At 41.9% G+C, this 11,869-nt stretch overlaps 1 protein-coding gene across 1 annotated transcript in view; it reads left to right on the top strand.

Annotated features, from left to right (window-relative positions):
• Nucleotides 1-11,869, top strand: part of LOC109916915 (serine/threonine-protein kinase MRCK alpha-like) — a 323,123-nt gene that overhangs the window by 302,776 nt on the left and 8,478 nt on the right. The window contains exons 34-40 of the mRNA XM_048596650.1: nt 2,142-2,239; nt 3,415-3,499; nt 4,160-4,280; nt 4,870-4,987; nt 5,325-5,504; nt 9,089-9,212; nt 9,845-10,002. Coding sequence (XP_048452607.1) covers nt 2,142-2,239; nt 3,415-3,499; nt 4,160-4,280; nt 4,870-4,987; nt 5,325-5,504; nt 9,089-9,212; nt 9,845-10,002 — 884 coding nt within the window. The remainder of the gene's footprint in view (nt 1-2,141; nt 2,240-3,414; nt 3,500-4,159; nt 4,281-4,869; nt 4,988-5,324; nt 5,505-9,088; nt 9,213-9,844; nt 10,003-11,869) is intronic.

Genomic DNA, 11,869 nt, shown 5'->3' on the forward strand with positions numbered 1-11,869 from the left:
GAGGCCAATTGCCAGAGGGAACAGGTTTGAAGTGGTGATTGGGAAAAGGATTAGAAGGGACATGAGGAAAAACTTTCACGCAGAGTATGGGAGGTTTCTGGAATTCACTGTCTATATTGGTTGTGGTGGAATCCCTCAACTCATTTAAAAGGAACAACACTAATCTGCAAGGCATAGACTGCCTTGGTGCTAGAAAGTGAGGTTAGAATGGGCTGCTACTTTATTCAGCTGGTGCAGACATGATGGACTGAAGGTTGTTGTAAATACTTCAGCCTTCTCTTTTTCACTGATGTGCTGGGCTGTTCCATGAGTGAGGTTAGAGATATTTGTTGAGCCTCCTCCTCCAGTGAGTTATTTTAATTGTCCTCCACCATTCACAATTGGATTTGGTAGGATTGCAAAGCTTAGATATGATCTTTGATGGTGAGATTGCTTAGCCATATCAATCACATGCCTCTTCTGTTTTGTACGTTCATCAAATTGAGACCATTTTGAAGTATGCCTGGTGCTTCTCATGCCTTCTGGTCTATTATGATCCAGGGTTGATCTCTGAGCCAGAAGGCATTAGTGAGTTGGCACTATGCACAGCCATGCAGTTACAATAGTGGTTGAGTGCAGTGCTGATACTGCTGATGGCCCCTAGTGCCTCGTGGATGCTCAGTTATCCTTTTTAACACAGTGATCATACGACACAAAAAGATGGAGGAATGAAGATGGGACTTTATGTCCACAGTGACTCTATAGGTGTATGGATGAATTCATCCACAGATGGGCAAGGATTTTCCCTCCTGGGGGTTCTCTCACTACCTTCCACAGACCCAATCTAGCAGCTATTAGAACTTGACCAGTTTGGTGCTACTGAGGCAACTCTTGGTGAAGGACATCAGATCGGTTGAGGACAGCAGATTTCATTCCCTAAAGTTGTGAACCGGATACTTTTGTTTTCACTTTAGATCCATTAATTCCAGATGTTATTGAATTCAGATTTCACCATCTGCCGTGGTGGGATTCCAACCCATTCACCCGGATTACTTTTCCAGTGACATTATCACTATGTCACTGCTTCGTCTAAAGTTCTTTAAGTTGCTGAAAATGTGAGCTGACAACAGTGCAACAAGATAAAGTGAGCATTTGGGAAATATGTATCTCCTTAACCAATGACATTTAAGGATCAAGAAAGAAGCCAGCCAGAGGGTCAAGGAGGACCAGAGGAGTTGATTGACAGTTATTATGTCATTGTAAGGATTTTATGCCCATAATCGCTTGCTCTTTCTACATCAAGATTACTGGGCAAATCCAGCAAATTTTTATAACAAAAGAGGCAAAGGACGAGGTGAGATTTGTTTAAAGCAAACAGCAGAGTTGACCAGTACTTTCTGAAGAATTTCATTTAACTTCCATCTCTTAATCCTCTGAATTACTGGCCAATTTGAGAATCAATAGTACCATATATCATTAACAAATTTTTATATTTCCAGTAAGATTCAGACCCTTACTATGGAAATTCCTAAAATAAGAGAGTAGAAGTTCATGCGGTAGAGAGTGACAAATGATCCACTACCATGCACCATCATGCAGCACCAGCTTGTAAGGCAGTTTGATTGAAGTTTGGAAGATTAGGAAGGGCACTAATAAAGTAGACAGAGACAAACTGACAGTGTTATTGAAATATCCATTTGTCAGGCCTACATGTGAAAAATCTGATGTACAATAAGGATTTGGTTGTTCTTTACTTTTTGCAATGGATGTTTGGATTTTGGAATCTTTTAACTGTTCTACACACTACTGATTCTGTCTGTCTAAATTCAGGCCATGTCTGCACAGAATGGTTGGTATTTATTTGACACTGCAGTGAAGTTATGCGAGGTACAGGTCTCTTTCTACTGCTGATAGTGTGAGAGTAGCCGTGTTAGACACTGAGAATGAATACAGAAGCATGTTTTGGCATATCCCAGTCTTATGGTACATGTGTAATTGTTCTCCTGTAATACTTGCACTGTCGCAGTAAATAGTCAGCGATGGAATAAAGCATCAGTCGAGAATGGTTGTGGTTTACATTTTCTGCTGCACACTAGATATAGTTAACTGTGTAATTCAATAAACCCAAAGATCTGAATCTGACACTTTTGGTTGTTCTGCAGGTTACAATGCTCCATATTTGTCTGTGTATAGTGAGAATGCTGTAGATGTATTTGATGTGAACACTATGGAATGGATTCAGACAGTTGCACTAAAGAAGGTATGTTCACTTTCCTGCCCCCAGCTATTTGTTTTACTTGTTATATTCTTCTCCTTCCTCTCTCTTCGTTGCTGAAATATAGATTCACGGTAAATATTGACTTGCTGTTTTCTCTTGTCCTGTTCTTCCTTTCTACCCTCCCTCAATCAGATGACTCCCTAAACTCCCTTTCTCTCGTGAATGTTACCTGAGTTTCCTAACTTCCTCTATTATAATTAAGTCCCTCCATCCCAGATATCTTTCTGAATTGTCATAAAGTCATACAGCACGGAAACAGGCCCTTCTGTCCAACTCGCCCATGCCTACCAAGTTTCCCAAACAGAACTAATCCCATTTGCCTGCGTTTGGCCCACATCCCCCTAAACTTACCTTCTTCATATACCTGTCCAAACATCTTTCAAATATTGTAACTATACCTGCATCTACCACTTCAGCTGGCAGTTCATTCCACATATGAACCATCCTCTGTTTGAAGAAGTTGCCTGTCACATGGCCAATCTCCCTTCCCAAGTTGGGAGCCCGAACTATGGTATTCTAACTGAGGCTTGACTAAAATCTAATATTACCTTGTATCTCTGTATCTCTTGTTTTGGTCCCAGATTTCATTATTCTTCTACACCTAGGCAGGCAGGAAAGTTGAGGATTATCAGATTAGACATGAACTCGTTGAATGGTAGGGCAGGCTGGATGGGCCGAATGGCCTATTTATGCTCCTATGTCTTATGGCAAATCCCTTTTGCATCCATTAGCTGTCTTTTAATGACTGACACATAATTATTAATCAACCCTTCAAAGTTTGACTATTTACAGTGTAATTTTAGTTTAAGCTGTTTTTCTAATCAACCTGTTCAGAGATGTTACTACACACCTCTAGAGCAGTTGTAACTTGAACCCAGGCCTCCCAGTCCAGGACCACGAGGGGGCCCTAAAATTTGCATCGTACAGGCCCTTCTTCTCCTCCTATTTCATTAATACTGTTCCATACCAGCCCTATCTGTACACACTTAGTATACCAAACTATTATGCTATAATCTCAGACAGTGTAAATAGTGCAGCCTTCAGCAGGAGCACAGATGAATGGAAAAGCTGCACTTGGTAATTAGTGGAGAATCAAATTAAGTTATGTTTGAGAAATTCCTTGTGGGATTGGTTACAGTGAGTTGGTTTTCTTACAGGTTCGCCCACTTAATACAGAAGGAACGCTTAACCTGCTTGGTCTCGAGACAATCAGGTTAATCTATTTCAAAAATAAGATGGCAGGTACGTCTAGCAAGTGGTTTTTATGTTTATGTGAGACTAAAAACTTATCGTTAACTTATTTAGTTATTTTAGGATTTGCTAAACAGTACCTTGCATTACTGACCCAGCTACCTCAGTGGAGCAGAAGAAACAGTAGCCAGCAACTTGTGGCCATCATATGACCTTCAGAGTGTATTCCCCACATTGGTCTTTGGCTATTCCTGCCAACAGCACTGTGACTGCTTACTGATACTTATGCATAATGTTCATATTACCTTCCACCTATTTCCTGACTTGTACTTCAGGTATCCTACTTTCTATAAAATGCAAACACTTCATTATTGAATCAAGTTTTGTTCAAATATAAAAACAGAAAACTAGTCACTTCCAGCTGCTTTTACTTGACTTTTAAATTACCCAACCCTTACCCCAAGGAGAATGTTGTCAATCGAGAGAAACCTTCAATAGCATCAGTAAACATCAATTGGTATCTGATCACAACATGTGGCTTTGCGCACTACTCTTCATTGGAGCATCTGAGCAACTATGGAGAGGGACTGCCCTTAAACTATTTCAATAATTATCAAGAAAAAGCATTTTCACAGTTACTGAGGATTTAACCTTTGTAGATCATCTTGTCCTTTAATACTTTATGTCAAGCTGTTTCCTTCGCTCCCACAGAAGGGGATGAGCTTGTTGTTCCTGAAACATCAGATAATAGCCGCAAGCAGATGGTCAGGACCAGAAGCAAACGGAGATATTCCTTTCGGGTGCCTGAAGAGGAGAGACTCCAGCAGAGAAGGTGGGCAGAATCTCTAATGTTGCAGTTAGCATGCATCCCCGTCCCCATCCCACCCTCTTATCTTAGTTCATGCTGTGTCATAGAGTCATACAGCACGGAAACGGACCCTTCAGTCCAACCAGTCCATGCTGAACATAATCCCAAACTAAACTAGTCCCACCTGCCTGCTCTTGTCTCATATCCCTCAAGTTGTCCTCCCTACACAACTAATGTTATATAAGATATGAACTTGTGGATGTTTTGTTGGTACTTTGCAAAGTACAGCTTTGTGTGTCTGGCTCAAAGTGTTGAATTTTTGGGTTTGGGATATGTTCGTACTATAAAAATAATTGTGATCTCTGGAGTTGGCTTTTCTGGTACACCCCCTGCTCTCTCTCAGCTGGTTGTCAGCTTAAAGATCAGTGGAGAAAGGTCAAGAGAAAAAGAGACAGGTTGCTATGTAGATCGCTCAATATCCATTTACGAGGTGACACTAAACAGTGAAGATAACCTTACCATCCTTTGAACTAAGGAGAGAAGCGTAGAGGAACAGAAAAGTAGACAGGATAAAATTAGTTTATGTTCAATTTTACATTCCTTTTCTTTTCAGAGAAATGCTTCGGGATCCAGAAATGAGATCCAAATTAATCTCAAATCCAACTAATTTCAACCATATTGTACACATGGGTCCAGGTGATGGCATACAGATCTTAAAAGATTTGCCAATGGTAAGTTAGCCAAGGATATATTGTTCAGACTCCATCATTTAATTTCAACCGTTTACATAATGAAGCACCTTCTAAAGAAGCAACGTAGTTCTAGGCCCTTCTTAATTGGCATTAAAATCTAATAGCCATTAATAGACCTTTAAAAAGAAACCGTGTGCTATGTTCAGCAGACTTCACTTGTGTAATTTGTTACTTTTAACTTTTTTAATATTTAGTTGTTATTTGCTGAGGTTTTACAAGACATTAACCATTACTACTTGGAACTGGTGGATTCCTCTGCTTAATTTCATTCTTTCTTTTCTCTAACATTTCTTTATTTCTGTTGTTCCTTGAATAGCCAGGCTGTCCCCATCCACCTCCCAATCAGCACTTCAGCCTGATCTCCACTCCAACCAACTTTGAACACATTTATCATATGACTGCTCACTCTGCCGAGAACTTTCTCCACCATGAACCCCACGTCTGCACCCCTTCTCCAGACTCTGCCTCCAGCTTACCACATTCCATAACATCAAGGGTATGATGTGTGTGCTGACCTTCCCACTAATTGATATGCAGTGCCTTATATTTGTGTGCCACTAATCAAACCAAACCTTACACAGGGCAATCTGCCTTGAGCCTTAACAATTCTTCCTGTTCACTGCACATTTGATGTAAAAGCCCCCATTGTTACACCCCAGAGACAGAGATTTCTGCATAGATAGAGATGGGATGGGGACTGGTGAGCGAATGTCGAGAAAGGACGAATCAACAGTTGACCAACCACTTCAAGCATGAGCAAAACAGCTAAACTCCAAAAGGGAGGTGAGAGTGTCTTCACTTGAAGGGCCGCTAGACTCAAAACATTGACTCTGCTTTCTTTCCACAGATGCTGCCAGACCCACTGAGTTCCTCCAGCAAATTCTGTTTGTGTTTCAGATTTCCAGCATACTCAATGCTTGGTTTTATTTAAGACAAAAGTGAGTTTAGTAAGGCAAAATAGAATATATTCGGATTCAAGGAGCCTGAAGAATACGATAGACGAGCTGAGGGCCCAGATATGCGTGTGGGAATATAGTACCATAGCTATGACCAAGACATGGCTGAAAGATGATCAGGGAATCGATTATAGCAGTAAGGAGAAATGATATCTTGGAAGGATCATTTTAAATGAGGCCAAATGGGGCAAATATGCTGTTGGCCATACACACGTGATGATCTTCAACTCCACTTCCCTGCCTTTTCCCCATAACCCATGATTCCCTTACTGTTTAAAAATCTGTCTACCTCAGCCTTGAGTGTACTTAATGAACCAGTCACAACAGCCCTCAGTCGTAAATAATTCCACAGATTCACAATCCTCTAGAGAAGAAATTCTTCCTCATCTCTGTCTTAGATGTGTGACTCCTTATTGTGAGATTATGCTGTATAGTCCTGGACTATCCCACAAGGAAAAAGAACCTTTCTGCATCTATCCAGTCAATTGCCCTAAGAATCATGTATGTTTCAATAAGGTTGCCGCTCATTCTTCTGTATTCCAACAAGTACAGGTCCCCATTTGCTCAACGTCATCTCATAAGACAGTCTCTCCATCCTCAGAATCAATGTTGTTGAAGCAGTTTTCGACTTAGTATTCAGAAATGAGTTTGGGCAGGTGGAAGGTGTATCAGTCAGGAGCGTTTTAGAAATAGTGACCGCAATTGATAACAAAACATTTAGAATGGTAATGGAAAAGGATAAAGATGGATCAGGAATAAAAGTTGTAAACATGGGGAAATGTTAATATTACTAAGATAAGATGCAATTTGGCCTAAGTAGACTGGGAGCAGCTACTTGCAGATAAAGCAGTCAGAGCTATGGGAGACATTCAAGGAGGAAATAGTGAGAGTGCAGAGCAAATATGTTCACATCAAGACACAGGCTGGGACCAAGACCAAAGAATCCTGGCTGTCAAGTAACTTAAAAGTTAGGGTTAAGGAAAAAAGAGCTTATGGAAGATACTGAGAGTTCAATACAGCAGAGTCATAGACATAGAGTCATACAGCACAGAAACAGACCCTTCGGTCCAACCAGTCCATGCTGAACATAATCCCAACCTAAACTAGTCCCACCTGCCTGCTCCTGGCCCCTATCCCTCCAAGCCTTTCTTATTCATGTGTCTATCCAAATGTCTTTTAAATGCTGTAATTCTACCCACATCCACTATTTCCTCAGGAGGTTCATTCCACACAGAAACCACCCTCTGTAAAATACTTGCTTCTCATGTCTTTTCTAAATCCCACTCATCTCACCTTAAAAATGTGACCCCTAGACTTTGGAATCCCACAGCCTAGGGAAAAGACACCTACCATTAACCGTATCTATACCCCTCATTATTTTATAAACTTCTATCAGGTTGCCTCTCAACCTCCTACGCTCCAGTGAAAAAAGTCCCAGCCTATCCAGCCTTTCTTTATAACTCAAATCTTCCATATCCAGCAACATCGGGGTAAATTTCTTCTGAACCCTCTCCAGCTTGATAATATTCTTCCTAAAACTTGGCAACTAGAGCTGGACTCATTATTCCAGAAGAGGCCTCACCAATGTCCAGTACAACCTAAGAATGACTTGCCAACTCCTATACACAAAGGACTGAGCAATGAAGGCAAGTGTGCCAAATGCCTTTTTAACCATCCTGTCTCAATGTGATGCAAACTTCAAAGAATTATGTACCTGCATCCTTAGGTCTCTCTGTTCTATAACACCACCCAAGGCCCTACCATTGATTGTATAAGCCCTACCCTTGTTTGTTTTACCAAAATGCAATACATCGCATTTATCCAGATTGAAGTCCATCTGCCATTTTTCAGCCCATTGGCCCATTTGATAAAGATCCTTTTGTAATGTTAGAAAACCTTCTTCACTGTCTACCAGCCACCAATTTTGGTATCATCCGCAAACTTACTAACCATGCCTTCTATATTCTCATCCAAATCATTTATATAAATGACAAACAAAAGTGGACCCAGAACCGATCCCTGTGGAACACTGCTCGTCACAGGCTTCCAGTCCAAAAAGCAACCTTGTCCTTAAAGGAGTATAAAATATTCAGGGGGAACTTTAAAAAGAAATTGGGAAAACTAAGAAAGTGCATAAGAAAGCATTGTTGAGTGGAATAAAAGAAAACCCATAGGGTTTCTTCAATATCTGAAGGGTAAGAAAATAACTCAAGAAAGAGTAGGATCCATTAGAAGTAATCTGTGAATGGCCCTGGAAGGCTTCAAAGAATATCTTACGTCAGCCTTCAAAATGAAAAAGGACAACGCAGCTATCGCTACCTGGGTGGAGGACTGTGAAATATTAGTAGAAGTTAACAGAGTGTGAAGAGGTACGAGTGGGTTTAGCAACCTTAAAAAGTGGATAAATCTGCAGCCTGGATGAGATGTATCCCAGGTTGTTGAGAGAGATAATAGAGGCCTCGTGGTAATTTTCAACTCCTCTCTGGCCACAGGTGAGGTGCCAAATGACTGAAGGACTGCAAGTTACCTTACCTACCTACTCTGCTACCTTCAGGGAACTGTGGATATGCACACCAAGGTTCCTCTGAGCTTCAGTGCTTTCCAGGCTCCTATCATTCATAGTATAATCTCTTGCCTTATCAGCCCTCCCCAAGTACATTTAGAGGCATACAGCGCGGAAACAGACCTTTTGGTCCAACTCACCCACACCGACCAGACATCCCAATCTGACCTAGTCCCATTTGCCAGCATTTGGCCCAAATCCCTCTAAACCCTTCCTATTCATAAACCCATCCAGATGCCTTTTAAATGTTGTAATTGTACCAGCCTCCACCACTTCCTCTGGCACCTCATTCCATACATGTGCCATTGAAGGGTGCCTGATGCCACGGGAATCCTATCCCAGTGTGGACTACACTCCAATGGTATTTTAGAAGTGGACTTACCTGATATTTCACAACTAATTAGCACTGCTGAACTGAGAGTGGAACTGGCTGGTTTAACAAAAACCCTAAGTCTTGAAATAAAAACCTGTAAAGTTACAATAGCATGGTTCCAACTGTTTAATCTATTCAGATATCTTTGTTGATTACTTTTCCTTCTCACCCTGATTGTTTCTTTGTAGAATCTACGTCCTCAGGATGAGAAGAGTCGGACTATGTTTAGTGCTTCTGTCAGTATCCCTGCTATTGCACGATCTCGCACAGAACCAGGCCGTTCCATGAGTGCCAGCAGTGGGCTGTCGTCAAGTAAGATAGTTTTCACTCGGCTTTGATCCTCACAGAAAGTAGTTGATCCAGTTGTGATATGTGCCACTCAGGATTGTTAATGCAGTAGTTATGGCTTCCTATCCGTCTCAATGATTGTAAAATGGCAGGCAAACAGGTTCATCTACATCTGTTACTGAGCCAGTCAATGCTGCATTGTCAGAGGCAAGTTCTCAACTGCAAAAGGTATGTTCCTGAACCATACAAAAACCACAGTCTTCACCCAGACATACTGAAAGAACAGTGCCCCATCAGAACCTGGCCTTCTCACCTCTTCCACCCATTTTTGTGTTTTGATTGTTTAAAGAAGGGCTTCCTGAAGCCTCAGTTTGCTTTCCAACATTTTGAGCCTGCATGTCTTGGTCTGACTGTCGGAATTCACTCCAGCAACTTGCACTTATATGCTAGTTTTATCCTGTGGGACTTCTTAAATAGGTATAAGAAGAGAATGGATATCAAACTGATAGGTGGCAGCAGGGGTATCAAAGTCTTAGACATAGAGCTGGATTTGACAGGGGTTTGAATGATGAAGAGACAATGAGAACCGTGAACGTATACTTTTACTGTGGGATCAGTTCGCTTTGTATATGTTTCACATGTTACATATCCTACAGGATCAACGGCACAGAATGGAAGTGCCCTTCGAAGAGAATTCTCAGGAGGAAACTATGTCAACAAACGTCAGCCAATGACGTCCCCTTCCGATGGCTCTCTTTCTTCTGGTGGAATGGATCCTGGAAGTGATGTTCCAACGAGGGAGTTTGAGCGCGATGTAATTCTCACTTTAATATTTTCCCTCTTGTCTCAATTTCTCGCCAGTGGGTGGCATGGTGGTTCAGTGGTTAACACTGCTGCCTCACAGCGCCAGGGATTTGGGTTCGATTCCACTCCTGGGCATCTGTGTGCAGTTTGCACATTCTCCCCGTGTCTGTGTGGGTTTCCTCCGGGTGCTCTGGTTTCCTCCCACAGTCCAAAGATGTGCAGGTTAGGTGGATTGGCCATGCTAAATTGCCCGTAGTGTTCAGGGATGTGCAGGCTAGGTGGGTTAGCCATGGGAAATGCAGGGTTACAGGGATAGGGTAGTGGGGGGTGGGGGGAGCGGCATCAAGGTGCTCTTTGGAGGCGCAGTGTAGACTTAATGGTCCGAATGGCCTGCTTCCACACTGTAGGAATTCCATGATGATTCTGTGATCTTCATTCCTGTCGTAAGATCTCTTAATATAAGTTTCCATCCTTTAAGCTTCTTCACAGCATTTCAAACATCTTCAGAATGTTGGCACCTCAGCTCAATCTAGCGAGTCCACTGTCCAACTCTACATGCCCCACACTTCACCACTACCTGACCCCACCTTCTGCACCCCTACTGTCAGATAGAGACTCCCACCTTTTCTCCCTGTGCCACGGCCCACACTCTCTAGGCCAGTGCCAGACTCTGCCTGTCTCTGACTGACTGCGAGTGTTACATGTCAACGATATTAAATGGGATTGGAGTTGTATATCGGCCAGTGTCAGTTTCCATCTCCTGAAAAACATTAGGAAATAAACTTAGTTTTTCCAACAGTCTGGCTGCTTCAATGGTCATTTTTGTTTGGTGCTGAGAGCACAAATTATCTGAGATATTAAATGAAATTACACAGTTTATCAAAAAAAAACAAATTAAACAAGGGTCAAGATTGTAAAGGTTCCTTGCACCAAATTCTCCAAATTCATTGCTGTTCAAGAGCTGGCACAGGCTATGTGGCCCTTTGTATCTGCCAGCTCCTCTTTTCTCCTCAGCATTGTTACATTGATGCTAAAGCCTCCCCCCCTCCCTGAAACTGAAATTGTCCCCTTCCCCACCACCCCATATTGATCCTGCTGGACTCTGCAAACTATCCAGGGAACCTGAGGTCAGAGCATTGGTCAACACCATTCCATGTTCCGCCTGTCAATCAGAAATCCTTCATTAGTTTCCATTTGTTGGTATTCCCAATTGAAGACGTGGGTTTTTTAAACCTTAAATATATCTGAGGTTTCTTTTCAAAAGATCAGTGCATCAAGGAAGCCTTTGTACTCACCTTGATAATGCAGTTGGAATAGACAAGGCATCAGGCCCTTTTGAATTCTGTGTCTCTGCAGAATGAAGCCCTTTTGATTCATTATTCTTTGCCTGCATTATTCTGCCGTATTTGTCTCAGAGATTATTCTTCGTGTTGGTCATTTTTCACATGAAGAATTTCCTTCTGATAATTGCAGCGGCAGCTGTTAACCTGAGGCTTCGTTTCTGTATGACTTTGTGAAATCCATGTCACTTTAAATAGTCCTAACAAGATGCAATGTCATTAGGGCTGGAGAGGTCAGCTGGTCATTTCTGACCTTCCCAGCCTGACCCTCCCTCAAATTGATGCATTTGTGGAATGGCAGAAAATGTAACTCTTACTGAATTCGATTATCCGATTATCCTTTTAAACAGAAACTAGATCAATCCCTCCCTGAGGAAAGAAGCTGATTCACAGTAATTTATTAACAGAACTGAAAGATTAGCATGGGGTTTAGGAGAACATAAGGATTCTGTGGAAAACAAGGTGTAGAGCTGGATGAACACAGCAGGCCGAGCAACATCAGACGAGCAGGAAAGCTGACGTTTCGGGCCTAGACCC

The sequence above is a fragment of the Rhincodon typus genome, chromosome 5, assembly GCF_021869965.1.
Source record: "Rhincodon typus isolate 14 chromosome 5, sRhiTyp1.1, whole genome shotgun sequence".
Classification (NCBI taxonomy): Eukaryota; Metazoa; Chordata; class Chondrichthyes; order Orectolobiformes; family Rhincodontidae; genus Rhincodon; species Rhincodon typus.